Source organism: Danio rerio, chromosome 17 (assembly GCF_052040795.2).
Source record: "Danio rerio strain M-AB ecotype USA chromosome 17, GRCz13ab, whole genome shotgun sequence".
In the NCBI taxonomy this organism is placed as follows: domain Eukaryota; kingdom Metazoa; phylum Chordata; class Actinopteri; order Cypriniformes; family Danionidae; genus Danio; species Danio rerio.
In genome coordinates, this window is record NC_141037.1 from 34,313,786 (window position 1) to 34,337,993 (window position 24,208).

A 24,208-nucleotide genomic window follows, 5' to 3' on the forward strand; every position below is an offset into this window, starting at 1 on the left:
TCAAACTCTTTTTAGGTATACTAGAAACTTCCAAGATTGCTGAAGGAAGTTGGATCCAAACTATGCAGTACACCGGCAGGACTGAGTTTGGGCACCACTGATTTAATATAACCATTGTTTTTGAAATTTTTAGAAAATCCTTTTTTTTTTTTTTCTTTTAATACTCAAAAAAATCTGAAAATTACTGAGAAACTCCAGTTTTAGTCATTTCCATTAATATATATTTTTTGCGATTGTACTCTTCAATACACCACATAAAACATGATATCTGAAAACAACAAAAGAAATTGAGTTAACTATTTTTGTAAATAAACTCTTCAAGAAATAATGTTGCCATATGCATCCACAAAAACAAATACTATCAAAGTTATTGGAAAAAGGTTATTCAGCTCTCTTCAAAATATATTCTTATGTGTTCAACAGAAGACAGAGATTCAAACAGGTTTGGAACAAGTGAAGGTTGAGTAAACTAATATAGAATTTTTGGTTTATATCATTTTGGTTGAACTGTGGCTCAGTGATTAGCATTGCTGCTTCACAGCAAGAAGGTGGCTGGTTCAAGCAAATACTATAGAATACACAAGACATGTCACTGGTATAGTTTTGAATGGAAAAAAATGTCAATAAGGCAAATGAAGCCCTGCCTACTGTAGACTAATGATTCTCCGGGGAGAAGCTGAGACCAGACATGTGCTTTTACAACAGTTTTTTTTGTGATCAACAAATGCACTGGAATCTCAGCGGATACTTGCTTGACAGACATAATAAATATATACAAATAAAGCGTGAAATCTGTGATTTTAAATGAACCAACTAGATTTGACAACAAGAGTTTTGTAATGTGTATGAAATAAACGCGAGGAACAGGGTAAAGTCTAGATCGGATACGCGGCCGACCGGCGGTGCGATATTCACATCAATATAGCAGCATTTTTTATGACACTGTATAAAAATAATTTATATTTTTACAGTACTGTGATTGCTGGGGTTGGGGTTGGGGTAGGCATTAAAAAATACAATTCATTGGGTAATTTAATAGATAGCATAAACAATTCTCCGAACAACAACTGTTTTTACGTTACTGTGACGGTTGGGTTTAGGGTTGGAGTGGAGTTAGACGTTAATAAAATACAGCAAATGAAAATTTTTTTTAATAATATAAATAATTCTCGTTAATTTATACGGCTGCAACCATATCCCATCTAGCATCAATCAAGGCACAGTCCGTCCTCTCAAATGCACATTACATGAAAACAACAACTCAAACGCCCAACAAACTTGCAAACAAAGAGTCGCTGTCATTTCTGGAGATGACTCATCATCGAGACCAAGTTGTGAATTACTTTAGAAGAGATGAGCAATCAGACGATCATTATCCAGATGACGATAATGTGTAGAACATCCATGAGGTTGGTACTGTGATCTCATTGCTTTCGAGTGCACGAGCACATCAGCTAGGACAACCAGAAAAATGCCGTTTGATTCAAATGTTTAGAAATGAAACTTATGAGACGGTTGTTGTTTAATTTTATTGGTGATTCCAAATATGTATTGTAATTGAAAGCTAAGCAAACAGTTTTGGAGAATTTGATGTTTCCCCATTCAGACAGAATACCCGAGCATACTGCCCGAGAGGCCATACTGGTTGCCGAGTTGAATTACTTGGAACAGGTGAATAAGATCCAAAAGATTGTGTTCATATAATTATTAATCATATGTTTTTAAATGGTCTGTCTCTAAAAGTGAGGGGGAGGTATCCTCCCTGTCACCCCAGTTTGCTTTTTCTCCAACCATTTTTCACCGCAATCTGGCAACATACACTACAACCAAGTTGAGCTGATGATTTCTGCGTAGGTGGTAGATGCAGGATTTAAACTGCAGCGGTAGCAACATCGGTAGTAGACCAGGGGTGGGGGGTTATTCTGCATTTGTCCTTTATCAGGTGTTTTACCACCATTGCCTCTGGAATAAAAGCACTGGCAGCCTTGAGCTTTAAAAAAAAAATGCTAGAAAAAACTGGGCACATTTTCACTAAGCACTGAATGAGTAATGTCGACACTGTTTAAAACATCTGTACATCTGCAGAAAAAGGTTCTCCTAGTGATTCCTTCACCTTCGCCTCCTCCAGCAGAGCTCAGCCAAAGGTAAGAGGCAAACAGAGGTCATTCTCTCCCCAGGGAGCTTTTCCTGTTTGCAAACATATACTGCCTCAATCACCAGTGGCAGTGGCAAAGCAGCTTGGCAGGATTGAGCATTTGTTCAGAGGTGTGTGAATGTGAATGTCCTAACAGCAATAATCAAGAGACGAGAAGTACGCGAATGCAGTATGCTGGGACGCTATATATCTTGAAGGTTTAGGAGGAGGGGAATGAGGTGTTGCTACTTGCAAGGCATTAGAAAAAGTAGAATTATGGGCTGCCAGAGAACTACGGGCATATTTATTGGAAGGATGATACATTTTAAAGCACTCTAACGCCTGTTTGACACACTATATTTACTGGAATACAACTTAAAGAGGCAGTACACCCAAAATGTACAAGTAAGATGGGGTAGAGAGTGGGTATTACAAGAAATCAAACAAAATTTTTTTATTCTGTTGAACACAAACAAATATTTTGACCAACTATATTGACCAAAACATACTAAAGAAGGGGCATCACAGTGGCTCAGTGGTTAGCACTGTCGCTTCACAGCAAGAAGGTTACTGGTTCCAGTCCCAGAGTTTGCAAGTTCTCCCCGTGTTTGTGTGGGTTTCCTCCTGGGGCTCAATTTTCAGTGTATGAGTGTAAATGTGAGAGTGTTTAGGTGTTCAGCACTGGATTGCAGTTGGAAGGGAATCCTTTGAGTAAAACATATGCTGTAATATTTGGTGGTTCATTCTGCTGTGGCAACCCCTGATAAATAAGGGACTAAGCTGAAGGAAAATTACTAAAACTAAACACAAAATCCCAACTTATCTGTTTTTTTTTTTCCTTCTAAATACAGCTATAATCTTGGGCAACTTATAGTCAGGTACAGATATAGTCATGATTTCCAGAAAATACTGTGTACAAATCTAATTTAAAAATCCCATTTTCCTTTCAAAGTTGGAAAATAAATGAGCATTTATAACTTATTATTCCAATAAATTATTTAAATATTGCATAACCCATATTTTTATGTTTTAGTGTTTTTGTCCAGCATTTTTCTACCCCAATTTACATAAAAAAAACAAGTTAATGTCACACACACACACAAACACAAAGACATTTAAACGGCAGTGAGAACAATTAAGAACGATGTTTGTGGCGAACGCTAAAGTATGTACTTATAAAATGTCACTTCATATTTAGTCTGCTTTTGTACAAAGGTAAATACCACTGGCTTCAGAAGGCACAGCTAATTACTGATGTAATGTTAAGAGGCATTTTCATTTCCGCAAAGGTGAAATAGTGTCAAATGGACTCACTAAAGCTCATTTAAAAGAAAATCAATACAGACCTGACTGGCAGCACCCCAACGTTTAGCAGAGCAGATTAAGTTTATATAGTTAGATTCAATGTGCAAAATTTACATTGACAATCGGGGGGACGACTTTTTCAGTAATGTTAGTTTGTGTAAAACATGCTTCAGTGAACCAAATTTATATTCATTCATTCATTCATTCATTCATTTTCCTTTGCCTTAGTCCCTTATTCATCAGGGGTCCCAACAGCGGTATGAAATTTATATACAGTTAGGTCCATTAATATTTAGACATCTACACAATTCTAACATTTTTGGCTTATACACCAACATAATTGATTTGAATGAAATGAACAAGATGTGTTTAACTGCAGACTGTCAGCTTTCATTCAAGGGTATTTACATCCTAATCAGGTGAACGCTGTAGAAATTACAACAGTTTGCATTTGTGTCCTGGAAATACCCTCTAATTAAAGATGACAATCTGCAGTTCAGGCACCTTCAGTTCAGGCATCTTGTTCGCTTTATTTTCAAATCGTGTTGGTGTATAGAACAAAAAAAGTAGATTGTGTCGATGTCCAAATATTTATGGACCTAACTGTATTTAATTCAATTACATTTACTGTATTAATCAAACGTACTTATTCTTTAGTGTTTTGAGAGATATTGAGTGTATTCTGACCAACAGTAACCTTTGATTGGCTATTTCAGCAGATCTCAAATTCTCAAAGATGACTTTAATTTTAAAACAAACGGTGACACACTTGCATTCCTGCACCAACAAATGGACGACCATGAAAGATTGCGTTTATTATTTTACTGTTTAACTTTCATGGGCAAGCAGCGGTCTATTAAAATAGAATATGCACCTACTTTTACAACTATATGTTGGTACAAAACCCATCGTATCCCAACTCAAAACCCCAATGTATTTCCTGTTTTACATTTTTAATTTCTATAGCTTTAGAGAATCCAAAAGGAGTTACATATTGATGCATAATGTTATGATAGCTGTTTTAACATTAAGTTATGATTGACTTGCCAATTCAATTCAATTCAGCTTCATTTGTATAGCGCTTTTACAATGTAGATTGTGTCAAAGCAGCTTCACATAAATGGTCATAGTAACTGGAACAGTGTAGTTCAGTTTTTAGTGTTTAAGTTCAGTTCAGTTCAGTTTAGCTCAGTTCAGTGTGATTTAATCATTACTGAGAGTTGCTACTTGATACAGTTACAAAATAGCTTGATAACAAGTAGGAAACGTTTATGGGCCAATGACATGACCACACTGAAATGGTTTATTGGTGCTCTAGATCTGCCAATTACAGACTGTTGAGTTAATAGACTGATGGGCATGATTATGCACACACAATGGAACAAATGTGTATTTATATTATATAATACTTTAATTAATAAAATTGTTATTAAATATACAAAACAGGGCAAACTCTCTATTTAAATGGCTGAGCCTTCAAAACATCTGGCTTTTATGATGTGCTTTAGGGGGATTCAAAACAATAATTAGAAAGAAGAATCCCCCCGGAATTCACACCTTTGTTAAATTAGCTAGAAATACCAACAGTATCTGGATGCAGACTTGGATTTGCAAGATGAAACTGAAAATCTCACACTTCCAATGTCAGACACAATGCACTTAATGGAGCTAGTGGCATCAGTGTGAGGGGTAGGGTTAAGGGTGCGCATTAAAAGCACTGCATGCAGCTCGCCTTGCAACTACACCTAGTCTGCATCAAGACCCCTCTGAGAAATACAGTTACTTGAAAATTTACAATTAACAGTTACTTGATGGCATTCTTCAAATGTAAAAATTAATATAACACAAAAGTGCCATGTTTTCAGACATACTTAATTAATTTTAGAAATAATCAAAAATTTTTTTTACTTCAGAATTGTTACCAGACCACGTAGAATAAAACAAATATAACCGCATTACTCAACTTAATAAACCCATATAAACCCAGACAATCTGATCATTTTCAAGTGATTTTTTCATGTTTCCATTGCTGTACATTCCAAACAGACCAGATTGTTGAGTATGTTTATGATTTCCCTCTTATTTCAAGAATTGCCTCATATTTCAAAAACAGACCAACATCTCCCTCAGCCAATCAGTAATTTTTTCAGTCTCCAATAAATCAGAATTCACCCCGTTTCTGCCAACTTCAGAGCCTATATTGATTTCGCCAAAGATTACTCTATTCATCCAACGTCCTGCAGTCTATACCCTTCAAATCAATATCCAGGCTATTTTTAACCATACAAACAAATTTGAAGCGATTGCAGTCTGTCTGTACCTTGACCAGATCCTCCAGCTCCGAGGTGTTGACACAGGTGTGCATTGAGAGAAAGTCGATCTTCTCCTGGATGATGCGGTACTTCTGCAAGCCCTCCTCAGGCTGTTCCAGTGCTTTGAACACAGTGGCACCGATGATCAGGTACAGGACCACCAGCAGGAAGATGGCCAGCACTGTTTTCCACTTCATTACGGTGGTTATGCTCTCACAATCATCTCCAGAGTTGTACACGATGGGCTTGGAGGAGAATGACAGCCGTGGTTTGGTGTTGTGCGTGGCTGATTTAGGATCTAAAAGATCAGGTGCAGCCACTGGGGGGAACAAAGGGGGAGAGGGAGAGAGAGAGAGAGAAAGATACGGGCTGTAAAACAGTGGTTAATAAATTTAAAAGAAATTATTGTTAATGGGGCTTTAGTAGTTCTACAAACATGCTAGTATTGGCGTTTAAAGAGACTGGCTTTATTTCTAGATGTTTATAGTTGTGTTTTGCTATGTCTTTGTGCATGGCCGAAAACACATTCATGTTTTTACATGGAAGCATTAATAAATAATAGCAGTGGTGAAAGGCACTGACAGCTGCTGGGTTTAAAAACAGTGATGAATTTGGTTTAGTTCTTGGATATAGATTCATGGTTCAAAAATATTTCTTGTTTTCTGGAATCAAAGTCACTGAGCATTTAGAGTTTGCTCAAAGGAAATATTGTGTATCATATTTTCATAGGATTTCTTTTAGGCATTGTTTTAGGCTATTTGAGAAGAATCTTATTAAAGATTCATCATTTCACACTGAAAAATGACTTGCAAATGTTAACATTGAATACAAATAAATGAAATTAGGGCTGCACGATATAGGTCATTCCTACTATTCTGTGCTATTACAGGGTAGTAACTTTCCCTGAAAATTTTTTACATTTTCCAAGATTAATCACTTCAGCTGATACTATAAGTAACTATAAGTAAAATATAATGGTCCAGCTCAGGATATTAAAGTTTAGCATTTTTTATAGAATTTTCACATTTACCTCAGGCCAAACATCCCCCCTTTTACAGAACATTTTCATAAAGGTGTTTAAAATAATTAGTTACTGTAATATTTATATTTTCTAAGAGCTAAAATTTCCATCACTTTACTCTGCAATAGTAATTTTTAAAAGGTATTACTAAACAAGATTTATATAACAAAGACTTGTTATAATTTATTCTAAATTGAATGCATTTCATTTAGTATAAAAAAGACACTGCAATGCAACTAAATCCCGTTTTTAAGTGACTTAGTTTTGTCAGTTCTTTGGATGCAAGTAACCAGAAAAGCGTGTGTAATATTTAATTAATATGAAAAAACTACATAGTTGACAGGGTGAAGAGTGGAGTAACAGGATGGACTTTACAATAGGAATGAAGGCAACTTGTTTGTTACACCCTCATTCGATTATTAATAACAAAATTATAGTTTTTGATTTATCATGACAAAAAAACAGCAACATTTTTCAATGTCACATTGAAATGTCACATGTCTCAATTGTTAAAAAAACAAACAAATGAAATACAAGGAATATTACATATTTTATACAGATAAAATAGTGAAATAATGAAAATTACAAATAAAACAATTATTTTAAATTAGAATTTTTAGTTTGGTTTGCACCATGGTGTGCCCTGTATCATTTTTAAATATTCTGTACCATATAATGCCTAGGGGACACAAATGGCAACGAATTGTGGGAATTACCCACATTGACATTGTGATATTTTGTATTTCTGCGATATATATTGCAATGTGAATATAACTTTATTTAGAAAGAATTCTTCATTTTAGATTGGTTGGGGTGATATTGTAAGGGATTGGATCTCGAATAATATGCAACAAATAACTTACAAGCATAGATAAATGAAATATAGCAAAAATAAAAGTGAATGAAAGTTTTCTGGAGAACAGTATTTAGATATAAATATTAAACAATCAACACTGTGTGACGACCCCTTGTGGTCGTTTGTGGCTGGGGTGTGGGTGTCGGTCTGTGCATAGCCTTTATTGTATATAATGCAAACTTTAATAAAGTTACAAACACTAAAATCTATTGCATTAAACCTAGGGTGCCCAAACTTTTTCACATGATGGGACAAAAACCAAATATCTTTGCGAGCTGTGGGCCAAAAATAAATATGCCAAAAATACATTACATGAAAGTTGCCACTTTATATTAAGTGTCCTTAACTACTATGTACTTACATCTAAAAAATAAATACAATGTACTTACTGTGTATGTACTGTTATGTATTTGAGAACACTTGTGGTGCTTTCGAGTTGGGATAGAGGTTGGGTTATGGACAGGTTTGGTGGTATGGGTAGGTGCAATGGATGGTCAACAGTGTATTTACAAATGTAATTACAAAAGTTAATTACAGATGTAATTACATACATGTATTTAATCAAGCATAAGTACACAGTAAATACATGTATTTACACAATAAGTACATTGTAACAAACTATTAATTCCTGTGTAAGAACATATTAGTTAAGACCACAATATAAAGTAGGACCCAAAGTTGCCATGTGTAAATTACTAACTTATGATATAATATTTAAATTAACTTTTTAAATTATAATTTATTGCAATAAAAACATAAACAGGCAACACAGTGGCGCAGTAGGTAGTGCTGTTGTCTCATAGCAAGAAGGTCGCAAGTTCGATCCTCGGCTCAGTTGGCGTGTCTGTGTGGAGTTTGCATGTTCTCCCTGCATTCGCGTGGGATTCCTCCGGGTGCTCCGGTTTCCCCCACAGTCCAAAGACATGCGGTACAGGTGAATTGGGTAGGCTAAATTGTCCGTAGTGTATGAGTGTGTGTGTGAATGTGTGTGTGGATGTTTCCCAGAGATGGGTTGCGGCTGGAAGGGCATCCGCTGCATAAAAATGTGCTGGATAAGTTGGCGGTTCATTCCGCTGTGGCGACCCCGGATTAATAAAGGGACTAAGCCGACAAGAAAATAAATGAATAAATGAAAAACATAAACAATGCTGATCTCTAAAGACAACCCATCATTCTCCCTTTATTCTCAGATTAGATAGTGGGCCAAATCAAAGGTTACCATGGGCCAACTTTGGCATCTCTGCTTTAAACTCTGAAATGTTGAAATGTTCATACAGTCACAGGCTCTAAAGTGAAAGTTCACCCAAAAATGAAAATTGACACTATTTACTCACCCTTCACTTATCTCAAGTCTTTATTAGTTATTAAAATGTCTTCTTTTTCTCTTTAACATAAAAAAAAACTCATAAATGTCTGAAAACAGTGAGTAAAGTTTACTTTTTGGGTGAACTATCTCTTTAAAAATGCATGCAGATGATAAACTTTTACTCCACTATAATTCAACTCTGCATTGATTATAATCAGCTATAATCCCAACTCAACATTGAAGATCCTGCGATGTGACTATATTGCGGATGCACACATTGTGATATCGATGCTGAAACGATACATTGTGTAGCCCTAAATGGAATGTAATAGTAAATAAAATGCAATTTTTGCAAGGAAAAAAGTATGTTTATTTAAAACTTACTTCAACAATCCAAAATTAAACCTTTTTTTTTAAATACACTCCTAAAATAAATGTTCTTTATCAGCATTAATGGCTTCATTAGAACCTTAAACATTGCTTAGAAATATTAAATAGTGCATTTGTAGAGGAAACTGGTTCTTTAGGTTATTAAAACATTTTTCACATTTAATAAAGAAACATTTTTATGATTTGTTCCAAAGCCTATTTATTTTAGGAATGCTATTTTTTTGTCCGCAGAGCAGTGAAACCCGATGCTTTATCAGCGAGTGTATTATTTTGAGTCCTTCTCCACCGACTTCTGCAGTGTTAAAGCCAAGTGTGAAAACCTCTCTAACAAACTAGTGCTAGTGAACGTAATGTTCTCCTCACTAGTGTCCAGTATGCAGCGTGTGGACCAGCCTACGTTATGCTAGGCAACGCAACTTTCAGCACTAAATTAGAGCTGCAGATTTTCCCTCTGTGCATAATTCAGGCCTCAATGATTATTAATGATCTGTTAGTTACTGAATCCCCAGAGGCTTCCAGGTGCACTTTTTTCATTCGTTTCCAGGGAACATCAGAAGCTTTAACCCATGCAGACCCCATCGAATCAATCTTCTTAACAATTTTTTAATGTTCTTTTGATGCCATAAAATTGGATTTCAAAAGAAATATCTTGAAACTATATCAGTGAGACAAGTGATTGTAACATTAACAGGCATTGTAATCACTCGGTTGACATTTTGTGCATATCATTAGAACTAAAAAATATATATATACTGACATAAAATACTGTCAGAAACACTACTGGATCAAATAAATTGTTTTTATTTCTTCTTAGAGGGCCTGTTAAAGGGTTTATTTATTATTTTTGATGTTGTAGTAGGCACGTAAGGCATGATATATTGCACTACTGATAGATGTGACTTCAGTTATAATCCTCCTACAAATCTGGAAACTTGTCAAAGCTGTGGGTGGTGTAGTGCTGTGAAACAGAAACTGCACTGGTCATTGAAAGGTTACAGTTCAGAGCCTGCAGAAGCCAATCTAAGAGTCATCACCATGTTAACAAGTGTTATCTTGCACTATTTTACCTGCTACTTACCTTTTTCTTTTTAAACAACACTGAATTCTAGATTTTACTGTATAAACATTTAAAAATAAACTTTTAGAAAATATTACTCTTTACAAATTAATTATTAATTGTAGATTTGTCTTGAACACATTTAATTATGTGGAGTTTACTCTAACTAAACCACAAAAATTAGCTATTAAAAATTTACAGATTATTTTAAATTATTATTTATTGTCACCAGATGATTTCTTTACATATTTTTTCAAATAATTTTTATTTGGAGAATGCTTCAACAATAAATAATTTTAAGGTAACCAGTCATGCCAAAATTTGACTGATTTTAGAAAATGTCTTGATTTAAAACTAAAAATTGTCTCAAGTTTGTATTGAAGAAATCTACATGTGTAATTCATTTTAACCACATCCAGCTAGTTAAGCAATTTGTTTATTTATTGATTGATTGTTTTGAATTGATCACCATGTCACAAGATCACCAATTCTTTTCAGCACTGTAAAACATTGACAAACCATAATAATGAGGAAAGTACTATTAAAAATTTACTTATTCTTTTGACTGGATTTATAAACAATCATATGTGGTGTCCCCCTTGAACCTAACTTTGGCTTTCAATGGGTTAAATATCGTGCCAAATTTACAGTGCAACACATGATAAACAATCGAATTAATTGTACATTAGGCTACGCACTTACTACTTTGTGTGATCTGCTGTTCTCGCTGCTCCTCATCAGGTAGGTCAGGACCACTTGACTTGTTTTCTAGATGATCTCAGGAGCAAACGAGCGAAAACGGGACGTTAATCATGACACCAAACGAACGAGCTCGCCTCTCTCCGACTCCTCTTCTGGGCTTTCATGCCTCTGTCCAGTTTTAAAGCTCCATGCGAACAGTATCTTGGAATCCAGCGCTGGATTTCGTGGTTGAGTAAGCAGTGAAGTGAGAAGGGAGTGTCCAAAGGGGGCACACGGATAATTGGACGGGCTGTTCTCATCATGAGCGCGTCCGTCTCCGTGTGTTCACTTCACGGTCTGTGAGCTGCTTTCCTTTCAGACTCCACGCGCGCGAGCGTAACTCCAGAGCTGAGGGTCACGTCTCATGTCGGTCAATAAAACAGTGAAGAGAAACATGAGTTCAGTTTAGAAGCTGCTTTGGAGTAAATCTTCGAAAGGCTAAGAGTTAAATAAATATCGAAAATGAGAGAAGAGTAAAATGTTAGCTTCAACGAAAACAAATGAAGTCTCAAGATCCTGACATGGCACATGAAAAAGTTGTTGGATCCTTTTTGAGATGGAAATGACTTAACTAGCCACTGAGTGGGATTAATGGGGAAATTTGGTTCCTATTAGAAGTGTTTCGAACAACTGACGAAAACAGAATGTTCCTCTAATGTTCCTGTGTCCCAGCGGGCACCTTGACGTCAAAACGACATCACATTTTCATTGATGTAAAAAAAAATGTCATTGAATTGATGTAAAAACCTTGACGTTCATTTGATATCCACACATTGATACAAAAAGTATTACAATAAAAAAGTTTTATTTAGTTTTATCCCTACGCCATCAAGTTAACATTAAAACATATCAAAAATGAATTACAGTCCTGTAAGCTATTTTTGATGTGTTAATTGACATTAATGTTATCAATTGACATCATATTGATTTGCATTTTTAGATGTGTTTTTAATGTCTTTTTGGCGTCAAGGTGCCCGCTGGGATGGTTCTTGTTTGGTTCCCATTACCCATTTAGTTATAAGAAAATGCTCTGGAGTCTGTGGTGGCAGAGAGAGCTTAACGTCCCAGCTGACACACAACGTGATAAGACATTATTATTAGGTTAAATTTAGGCCGCCAGCACCTAAAGACAGTGTTATTTTGACATTTAATACCGGCATAAAGTAACATTGTTATTTTGTTGATTTTAGGTTGTGTTAGAAACTGACCAAAATCCAATGTCGAGCCAACATCTTAAACCAAATTCATATTGATCACGTTCTTATTGATATTCATCAGGTATGGCAAACAAAATCCAACTTCTGATCGACATCATATTAATAACGTCCACACAATGTCAAGCTGTAACATTAGATGCTGATATTTTGTTGTTTTTAAGTTGCGTTGGAAAGTGACCAAACTGCAATGTCTGTCCAATGATGGACATTGACGTCGGCCTGACGTTGGGTTCTGACATTAAACTGATTTTCATTTCCAAACAAAATGCAAAGTCCCACGATGTTGGAGTACAACTTCAATCTGGCATCATGTTGATGTCCTGTGCCGTTTTCTCGTTGTATTTTTAAAAAATGCAGTGTTTTCGTAAATTGTTTGTGTTGTGAGAAAATGGAGTGCGTTTTTTTTTTTTATTAAATGTGTTTGCATTGTGACGATTTGCAGCATGTGTGCTGTCAAACTAATGAAGTTCTTTTTAAAGTTTGCTGGCATTTTTTGTAATTGCAGGTGTTTTCCTAAATTGCAGCACGCTAAGTTCTCTCGGCCGCTGTAGGGGACTATTTGTTTTGGTAACCAAAAATGTACCTTTCCAGAGCAATTGCAGGGAAGTTTTCCTGTAACAACTCTAAAGAAAACACACAAAACTAAACTTTTCACCTAAAGAGAACATTATGTTTACATAATGGAAATTTTCATTGCTAACCAAAATACAACATTCTGAGTAACCAAAAATGGTTTGATGGGATAAGACTCAATTGTTCTGCACTGGTTGTACTCCATATGTTTGATTAATTAAAAACAACCATCTCATAAAAGTCAATTATTAAAAAAAATCAGACTGCATTGGTTTAGATATTTAATTAATTAAAAAACTGTTCAAGAATTGACTCCCATCATCACACTGTAAATGCAATTTTTGATTAATTATGAACATAGCCATCATTTGTTCAAGAATCAAACAGCATTTGTCACTCTATATTTGTTCATTCAGATCCAGCTCAAAAGAATCACTTGTTCAATCATCAGATTTGTTGCACTGCATTTGTTGATTCATTAATAACAACCATTTGTTCATGGATCATCAGACTGCACTGATCATAACACGGCTTTGTCTTTCTTCTTCTACAAAGGGAATGCTGTTGTAAATAAGTGAACACATATTTATGGACATCATAAATACAGCAGAAAAGTCTCATCTTTCTGGTAGTTTACCAGTTGTTTACAGGCTATGTTTTAAAAAACAGATTTCTGCTTGAAAGTTTCAGGTATGCTTGCAATATATAGCTATATTGCCAGAGAAAAGTTTTACATATTTCAAAATAATAAACAACAAAAGCTTTTTTCACTCATAAATCATAAAGTGGCACCCTAAAATTGCACAATTCGAAATCGACTACAAACAGGAATAGTTGCATGCTAATATGATGCAAAGGTTGTGCTCAGTTTCATTCTGTTCTCTTATGAGCAGTGGAGAAATGTTTTTCTGTTAAAGTACAGCTTGTAACTAGCTACATTTCCCCAGTAGAAATAAAAAAGACTGTTCAAGGTTGCTTTTAAGCACTATTCAGATATTATTACAGCATGCGTCAACTAAACCATATTCTTCTGATGTGTCATTCTTGCTCAAATCATCCATCAGTACAAGTAAATTCCTATAATGGCTTTGGTGTGTTCTGTGTTCCAGCTGTGACTGCATTAAAGTCATGCATTCCTAATACAGCTCCCATTGAGATGAAAATGAAAATGGCTGAACATACATTGCATAAGTGAAGATAAATTGTTCCTCGAATATTTGTTAGAGCATGCACAGAGAGTGATTGTCAATAGCGAATGACAAAAACTGCACACAGTGAGTTATATTGCGTGTAATGTTGACGTGACTTGGCATGACCTCATGTTAAACTCACAAACTGACAATTATCAGAGTTTCCGTAGAATCTATTGATGCATCACGCTTTTAAAATACAGCTGCTCATTTCATTTCCCAAAGACACTAACTTCTGTTTCCCCTTCCTTTTTCCCTTTCATTGTTTTTTTCACCTTGGCAATCACACTTTCTCTCACCGAGGTGGCTAAAATTGTGGGTCCTTTGGGCAAAGACGGAGCGGCATCAAAGGCACATGTGCACTTACTGTACATTTCATGCTCAAAGTCTTCATCAGTTTCCTCCATTGGTCACCGTTACTCACTGCTATTGATTCTGGAATACCCATACCTCATTTACACTGAATACTGACATGATTTTTTTAATCATGGAGGACATTTATGCCACAGCTGTATCACCCTGCAGCCCAAGACTGGTTACTCACTGAAGCCAAGTAGGGCTGAGCCTGGACAGTAACTGGATTGGGGACCACATGGGAAAACTAGGTTGCTGTTGGAAGTGGTGTTAGTGAGACCAGCAGGAGGGTGCTCAACCTGCGGTCTGTGTAAAGGCTGCCTCGGTGAGGGTATGCAACCACACAAAGGCTGTGTTGGACCATACACATGTGCTTGATGCAAAAGTATACATCAGTATACATCAGGCTAAGTTATGTAATGTCTTGTTTCCACTGAGTGGTATGGTTCAGTACAGTACAGTTCGGAACAAGACACCCAGATTAGGCTTGTGTTTCCACTGCTTACAGTACTCTTACTTGGTAAGTGTTGCGTACGCCAAAAAGATAAAATCAAAGTCATTCTCGCTCGAATAAGAAAGCTGTAATGGCCCCGTAAACAACAATAGAGGACATAGAGCAGATTCTGCTCTTGCTTCTCAGCATGTGGTTGTTTGCCATACGAAGACACGCTTTGTTTGAGGATGGTTCGTTGCTGCATACCGCCATTGTATTAGTATGATGTTGTGTTTCGACATTGTATTTAAGATTGGCGCTTCCTGTGTTGTCATTCCTCTATCTTGTTGCACATGTTGGTGACAATTTTGGTATGGTACTGTTGTGTTGGGTACCCTTATGACAAGGTCTCAAAAAAGTGGTTATTTCTTTGTACTTTTGACAATGCAATCTGAAATACGCTATATTGTACCGAATCTTACCACTCTTTTGGCTTTTTATATCACTCATTTGGCTTTTTATATCATGAGATTAATGTAAACACAGCTCAAAATGAACACTTATAATTGGCTTAAGCGTTTCCTTAAAATTTTATTAGAGATTATTTTAACAAAGTATTTGTAAGGAATTGTAAAATAGCTGTTTGTAAAGCATAGAGTGTTAGCTGCTGGTAATAAAAAGCTCAGAATTGATTTATGGATTTAATTGATTCCATCTCAGGATTGATTTCTTAAATGTTTTTATTGCAACAGCTTTAGAAATAACCCACATTTTTTTAGACTGATGTTGTTTTCTAGAACACTTGATTCTGATTGGGCAATCACATAATTCAGTGTCAATTCATTCTTCATAATGTGCACTGTTATGGATAGTAGCTCTCATATCACACCAGACTTACACTCTCTTGTTTTATATAGATGCTTCTGAAGCCATTCTGCATCTCAATTGTTGGGAAAATCATTGCACTTCAGTTTTAAAATACTGAATACTTTAGCATATTTATCTTGTTGCATTTAATCTGCAAACATTTGTCATTTCAATTTAAATTAGTATTACATTTATTTTGTCAAATCCATTTAATTAACAACCATTAAAGGTAGCTTACATTTATTCTCTCTTGGTCATAATATGACCAAATTTAGCTTGCTACAACATGGATTACATTTGCTAAATTCTGAGGGATTAAAACCGCTGTCTCCTGCTATTACTCAAATCTGCAATGCTTGTCACCATCTTTAAGTGCCTATAAGTTATAACAATGTAGTGATATTTTGTAGGAAGTGTAAAAACAGTGACATTTGACTCCTGTCACGTTAGTTTATCGTGCATCACACACACAGTCTCTAATTAAACTAAAGTAAGTGCAGAGTCTCATGCAGAGAAACACTGTGTTTACACTGAACCAGTTTTTTAATTAGACATCATTTCTCAACAAGAATATGACCTGTGACCTTACACATAAAACCATTTTATATGGATTGTAAACAGAGTAAAAATGTGATTAAACGAGACTAACAAGAATAATAAGCAGAAAACAATAATTAACACACCCATTGTATATTCATAGATGTTATGTAGCATTTACAGTAGTACAGGTCAATTATTTTCCTCAAAAGTAAGGTCTTATGTGCCTGTGATTTAGTGGTAGGTCACATCCACGCATGTCATGATTCTGCCAGATATTTAGTCCCAAAGCTTTATTGTGAGTATGATTATGATAGAAAAAAGGGCCTGTGTTTGTGGTATAGGCTAGCTGTTTAAAAACATAAGTGGAACTGAACTGTCCTTTGCTCCAGAACTTCAAACATTTCACTAAGCTATATTTCAGGTCAGAAGGTGTACAGGGGCGTAGTTTCTATTTATAGCACATCCTTCCTTTCAGCTGAAAATGAGATTCCTGTAAAACTCTGTGAAGTCTCACATTAAGTATAACAGAACAAATAAACAAAGTCTGAAACTAAATAAAGAACAATTGCCCTAATAGCAATTACTGACCTACAAACTCAATCGTAAACAATGGAATAAGACTTCAAATGCAAAATCAATATATTTACTTGTCCAATTTTTAGAACTTGTTTACTACAATGTAACAAATATCAGTTAATTTACAGTTTTCATGTTTGTTGTTTTTTATTTATTAACAGCTGTGAATTGCTTTTATGGCATGTTGATGTCAGGCTACTTACGTTGCGGTCACACTGGGCTTTTCCTCCCATAGACTTCCATTCATATGCACGCGAATGCGTCAGACCGGAAACGCAGGGTCATGCGTCAAGTTTCGGAGGTTGCTGTGGTGCAAAGTTCAAGCTTGGTGAACTCTGACCTGCGAAATTGCATCACTTGACTGCTTGCGACCAATCGAGGTTCAAAACATGACCTCTCTGGACAGAAATTTGAAATATTGAGCAATCGCTCGCTTTTTGAATTTCTAATCATCTTGTTTAATCTACCCCCTTTTCGCAGAGCCTTACGACAAAATTTCGCAAGCTCAAACTCTAGTGTGACCGCAGCTTTCTAGCGCAGGGGTGCTCAGTCCTGTTCCTGGAGATCTACCTTCCTGCAGATTTCAGTTGCTACCCATATTAAACACACCTGCCTGTAATTATCACGTGGTGTTCAGGTCCTAATTAATTGGTTCAGGTGTGTTTGATATGGGTAGCAACTGAAATCTGCAGGAAGGTAGATCCCCAGGAACAGGATTGAGCACCCCTGTTCTAGTGTGTTTGGAATAATCCGATTGGTTTACTAATAATTACAGATTAGAGACCAGCCGCGATCAATCAGATCACGTGCTCCCCTCGAAAATAGTTTGTGAAACTTCACTTCTGAGCACTGCATGCCATTTTAGTGTGTTCTGTGTAAATCACTTCTAAGTTGTTACACTGCTGTAATCCTTTTCTTTTTTTCAGTTACTGGCACATCTGAACTGAGTGTATTCATCTTAAAACCAAATCGTGACACCTGTACCATGACAGTTTGGGATAAACAACAGATGAGTACTCTTACACCCATACTTCTCATATGCAAAGAACAATACTACTTTGAAAAAAACTAAAACATTTTTTCAGTAAACTTTAGTAAGCCCGTCTCTGTGCATCTTCTTTTCATGGTCAGGCAGAAATGATGAGTGGGCACAAAATGTATGGTGACATGACAATAGAAAGCAAGCGGTTGCCTAGATACTGGGGGTCAGTCAGTTTACCTGCTGGCTCATCTTACCCCACTCTCCCCTACTGTTATTATAAAAGCAAAAACACTCGAAAGTAAGTAATAAACCTACAAGAACACTCACCGGCCACTTTATTAGATACACCTGTCCAACTGCTCATTAAAGCAAATTTCTAATCAGCCAATTATATGACAGCAACTGCATGGATTTAGGCATGTAGACATGGTCAAGGCGATCTGCTGCAGTTCGAATCGAGCATTAGAATGGGGAAGAAAGGTGATTTAGTTGCGTTTGAACATGGCATGAATGTTGGTGCCAGACGGACTGGTCTGAGTATTTCAGAAACTGCCGATCTACTGGGATTTTCACGCTCAATCATCTCTAGGGTTTAAATCCAGAGACGGAGAAAACATCCAGTGTGCAGCTATTATGTTGACGCAAATGCCTTGCTGATACCAGAGGTCAGAGGAGAAGGGCAGACTGGTTTAAGCTGATAAAAAGGCAACAGTAACTCAAATAACCACTCGTTACAACCAAGGTATGCAGAAGAGCAACTCTGAACACACAACATATCCAACCTTGAGGTGGATGAGCTACAGCAGCAGAAGACCACACCAGGTGCCACTCCTGTCAACTAAGAACAGGATACCGAGGCTACAGTTCACACAGGCTCACCAAAATTGGACAATAGAAGATTAGAAAAACGTTGCCCGGTCTGAGGAGTCTCGATTTCTGCTGTGACATTCGAATGGTAGGGACAGAAGTTGTCGTCAACATCATGAAAGCATGAATCCATCCTGCCTTGTATCAACCGTTCAGGCTGGTGATGGTGGTGTAATGGTGTGGGGGATATTTTCTTACTATTGGCCCATTAGTACCAATTGAGCATCGTGTCAACAACACAGCCTACCTGAGTATTGTTGCTGACGTCGTCCATCCCTTTATGACCATAGCGTACCCATGCCACTCAGCAGAATAACGCGCCATGTCATAAAGCGCGAATCATCTCAAACTGGTTTCTTGACCATGAAAATTATGGTACTCAAATAGCTTCCACAGTCACCAGGTTTCAAACCAATAGAGCACCTTTGGGATGTGGTGGAACGGGAGATTCACATCATGGATGTGCAGCCGACAAATCTGCAGCCACGACTACGTAATGCTAATATGTCAATATGAACCAAAATCTCTGAAAAATATTTACAGTACCCTGTTGAATCTATGTCATGAAGGATTAAGGCAGTTCTGAAGACAAAAGGGAGTCCAACCTGGTTCTAGTAGGGTGTACCTAATAAAGTGGCCGGTGAGTGTATTTCCCTCAGTTTGTCTTTATTTTGTTTTTTCTTTTGTTTCAATCATGGCTGCAATTAGATCACTCTCTATTCATTTCCATTTCCTTCTATGACAAATGAACTTTCATTTATCTCAAACATCTCTCTATAAATTATTTGTGATATTTTTATCTGTGTGAAAATTACAGGATGTTAAATGAGTCTGAGCTATCAGAACTGAGACACATTTACTTCCTGCTGCCTCACCATGCAGAAGAAAAAAAAAAAATCAATGTTTTGCTCTGCACATTAGGCTTAAGCTCATGACTAGCATCTGTCCATTTATTGGCTTCACTTTTAGCTTGATTAACGAGAGAAAACACAAGGGTCAAATGTCAAACTGCTGATTCAGTGCGTGTACCTCCCTGACTGACAGAGAACATCCTCCGGCATTTGAAAGTTAAACACGTCTATTCTTTTTTAGGGGCTCACGGTATATAAATAGAGGGCTGTTTTCTGATCTGAGCAAGATAGCGCTCTAATCCGCGTTACATAACATTTGGAGCAGCCACCCCTTGACCCAGTGTGAAAATATTTTGTTTGTGTTTGCAGTGCACGTGAATGAGCTTACGCTATGCCATAGAAAAACACTGGCACTGCATGAAGGGTCAGCATACAGTGTGTTCAGTGGGAACGTTCTCATGGGCAAAAACACTGACCATTGACTTTCGGCCTGTTTCCATGCAAACATATGTTACAGACAAAGTTAGACTTTTTAATTTAGTAACTGATTTAAAGTTTCTTCATCACTCTTGGCCTTGAGGACTTACTCTCTATTAAAACACCTTTTTTACAAAGTGCAGCAGTTCATAAACATCACAGATCACAGAAGAATCTTGTCACTCCCAACACAAGATCATTTGAGATTCTGTGATGGAATGGTTGACCCGTTTTATTGCAATAGCTAATATTGTAGAATTTTATGCATATGGAAAATTAATAGACAATAATTACTTGCAATGGAATACTTTTTTCAAATTTAATGTTAAATTTGAAAAGGTTATAGTTTACTGTAAAAAAATCCTGGGTTCCACACAATTCCTCAATGTTGTCCCAACACAAATTAATGAAGTCAACATTAAGTTTAAGTAAATATTATACAAATTTAAGTGAATTAAACATACAATAATGTTTAATTCACTTAAATTACGCCCACCCCCCCCCCCCCCCCAAAAAAACTTAACAGTTGTGTTGATTCAGCTCACTTTTTTTGAGTGTTTGTTCAAGCCTTTTGAGCATTTTCTGCTCATAAATCTATTTAATTATTCATATGTAATGACTCAAATGTAATATCTAGAATGTTCTCAATGGTTTGTCTTTCTCACAAACAAAGAACACTAACTTTTTGTTGTGGTGGATATTTAAGTGCAGATTTACCTAGTTTACGTTTTGTGAATGAGACCTATTATTTTGTTGGTTTCTGCCATAAGGGACACAGGTGAAAATAAATAATTAAATAAATATAAACCCCTTTTTTTCTCAAAATTGAGATTCTGTATCAGCGATTGAATTCTGAGAAATTGTCAAATGCAAGATGTAAACACTGAGAAAATACATTACAATTGTTAGGACCAAAATTGTTTGATGTAATCACAGATTAAAGAGGCTTAAAATATTCAAGAAGTTTATTTCACATACAGTCAAGAGCGAAATTATTCATACCCCTAGCATATTTTGACTAAAAGTACTTTTATTCAACCAGCAAGTTTTTTGTTTGTGATATATATATATATATATATATATATATATATATATATATATATATATATATATATATATATATATATATATATATATATATATTTATATATATATATACATATGTATATACAATACAATATACATTTGAACAAAAACTAAGCAAGAAATTGCCAGGGTATGAATAAATTTGAACTTGACTGAATATAATTGAGTAATAATTCAAACATGGTTTGAATTTATTTTTAGAAAGTATTTACAAGAGTAAATCTCTACTAAAGGCATCCGAACAGATGGTATATTTAATGAAGGCATAATAAAAAGTAACATTTTAATTTGAGAAATGAAAAAGCTTCAAAGGCTGAAAAAACAAATTGTCTCACGTTCTCTCGCAGATCTGATTTCTTTATACATTTTTTTTTTTTATGAAAACATCTAATGTATCCTTTAAATGTCAAAAATCAAATAAGATGACACTCAAAGAAACCGTTTCCAATGTTAAAGGGACAGTTGCATTTTTCATGTACTCACTGAGTTTCTTTTTTTAGAGCTTATCAATTTCCCACATTTTTCAATATAATTACTTTTATGTTCAACAGAAGAAAGAAACTTAAACAAGTTTAATTAATTAATTTTCCTTCAGCCTAGTCCTATATTTTTCAGGGTTCGCCACAGCGGATGGGCCTTAACTATTCCAGCATATGTTATATGCAGTAAATGCCTGTCTAATTGCAACCCAGTGCTGGGAAACACCCATACAATCTCACATTCACATGCATTTATACAATACAGCCAATTTAGTACCCAATTCACCTATAGCGCATGTCTTTAGACTGTGGGGGAAACCCGTAGGAAACCCATGCCAACTGGGGGAGAACATGCAAACTCCACACAGAAATGCCAACTGAGCCAGCCAGGACTCGAACCAGTCACCTTCTTGCTGTGAGGCTACAGTGCTAACCACTGAGCCACCGTGCCTCCCCTCAAACAAGTTTGTGAGAGGTAAAAGATCAGTAAATGATGTGATTTTTTTAAGAGGCAAGAGCCTCATTCACTTTGCCAATACAAATTAAAATGGCTGTAAAGGGGCCAATATTAGGAGCCCTCTAGTAAATACAAGCTTTCTGACCAATAATAGCCTTACAATATACTATAGTAATTTACAGTAAAATACTAGTATTTTTAACCATACTATAGTACTTGAATTAAACTGCTGTGGTCATTGTGTGGTTGATATAGTAATACAACGGCTACAGCAGTGTAAACAAATTACTAAAATGCTGTACTAAACTTTTTACAATTGTATTTATTATGCATAATACACTGTAGTAAAAAACTATATAAAATTATATTGCAGTATTTACAGCATCCGTTTACAGGCACACTTTATTTTAATGGTCGGTTTGTTGAATTTAAGTTACATTGCATCTACAGTTGAAACCAGAAGTTTACATACACTGTGTAAAAAGGCACATAACCATTTAAAAAAGTCAGATGTTAATGTGACTAAACCTTTTCTCTTTTAGGTAAGTTAGGATTATCTAATTTGTTTCTGTTTTGCTTAATAGCAGAATGATGAGAGAGATATTTTTTGAGAAACTGTTATAACTTTTCTTAAAAGTCAAAAGTTTACATTCAATAAGATTAGTCTGAAAAAGCTCAGGTGATGATGTCAAGGTTTTGGAAGTTTCTGATTGGCAAATTAACAACATTTGAGTTAATTGGAGGCACAACTGTAGAATAGTATTTAAGGAAAACCTCAAACACACTGCTTCCTTGTGTGACAACATGGGAAAATCAACAAGCCAGAATCAACAAAAAAGCCAAATTATAATTTACTAAATTACACTGGGAAATAGACAATTTTTTATAGACATGTCCTGTGGTCTGATGGAGCTAAGATTGAACTGTTTGGCCATAATGACCAGTGTTACATTTGGAGGGCAAAGGGAAAAGCTTACAAGCTTATGAACACTATCCCAACTGTAAAGTATGGCAGTTTATCATGTTGTAGAGCTGTTTTGCTGCAGGAGGGACTGGTCCACTTCACAGCATAGAAAGCATCATGAAGAAGGAACATTATGTAGAAATACTGAAGCAACATCAAAAGACATCAGCCAGGAAACTAAAACTTGGCCACAAATGGGTCTTCCAAATAGACCATGACCCCAAGCATATTGCCAAATTAGTTAAAATGTGCTTTAAGGACAACAGAGTGAACGTTTTGAAGTGGCCATCACAAAGCCCCGATCTCAATCCCATAGAAAATTTGTGGGCAGAGTTAAAAAAGCTTGTGCGAGCAAGACAGTCTACAAATCTGACTCTGTTACACCAGTTCTGTCAGGAGGAATGGGCCAAAATTCCAGCAAACTATTGTGAGAAGCTTGTGGAAGGAAACCCTAAACATTTGACCAAAGTTAAACAGTTTTAAAGCAAAGCTAAAAAAAAAAATACCAAGGAAACTTTTGACTGTCTAGAAATTTATGAAAAAATGATCAAAAAAGAATTCTCTCTCATTATTCTGGCATTTAGCAAATGTAAATGATTTTGGTAATCCTAACGGACCTAAAATAGTACGTTTTAGTATGATTTAACATCAGACATAAAAAAAAAAGTTTATGTTCCTTTTTTAGAGTGTATATAAACTTCTGGTTTCAAATGCACATATCTACTAATTATCATTACATTATAAACAGACTGTTAGGTTGGGGTTAGGATTAGGGTTAGTGTAAGTTGACATATACTTGCAAAGTTTCTTGTAGTCAGTTAAGTTGAAGGAGCAGTATCAACAGACATTAAGCAGACAGTCTAATACTCAAATGGACCATCAAAATAAAGTCTTACCCTTTTTTTCCTCTTGATTGGCTTCAGAACAACCTGCACGTCATGATTTTGCTAAGTACGATGCGATCCTAGATTAACATCTATGTTGAGCCTGGAGCATAATTTTTGTTGGAAAATGTAATCCATTCCCATAAACCCAACCGTAACTGTAAATTACTGCCCAAATTAAAGGGGAATAGTAGTTGGAAAACAATCATATAGAAGTGCATAAACCTAACTGTTAGCCTAAACTTTAAACTGTAAATATTTATCTTAATTCTGATTGGCTGATTGGAAT

General features: G+C 35.8%; 1 protein-coding gene across 4 annotated transcripts in view; it reads right to left on the reverse strand.

Moving 5' to 3' along the window:
• The window catches only part of kcnk2a (potassium channel, subfamily K, member 2a), a 42,488-nt gene extending 31,052 nt beyond the window's left edge, over positions 1 to 11,436 (reverse strand). For 2 of the 4 annotated variants that reach the window (XR_015513578.1, XM_087290780.1), the window contains exons 1-2: positions 11,084 to 11,436; positions 5,760 to 6,070 (exon numbers count right to left, since the gene is read on the reverse strand). Coding sequence is in view for 2 of the 4 variants with exons in the window: in XM_087290780.1 (XP_087146906.1) it covers positions 5,760 to 6,070; position 11,084 (312 nt within the window). In the remaining 2 variants the exon portion in view is untranslated. Of the gene's footprint in view, positions 1 to 5,759; positions 6,071 to 11,079 lie in introns of all 4 variants that reach the window. The other 2 variants (XR_015513577.1, XM_087290779.1) reach the window with 1 other exon arrangement.
• Between the last annotated feature and the right edge of the window lie 12,772 nt (positions 11,437 to 24,208).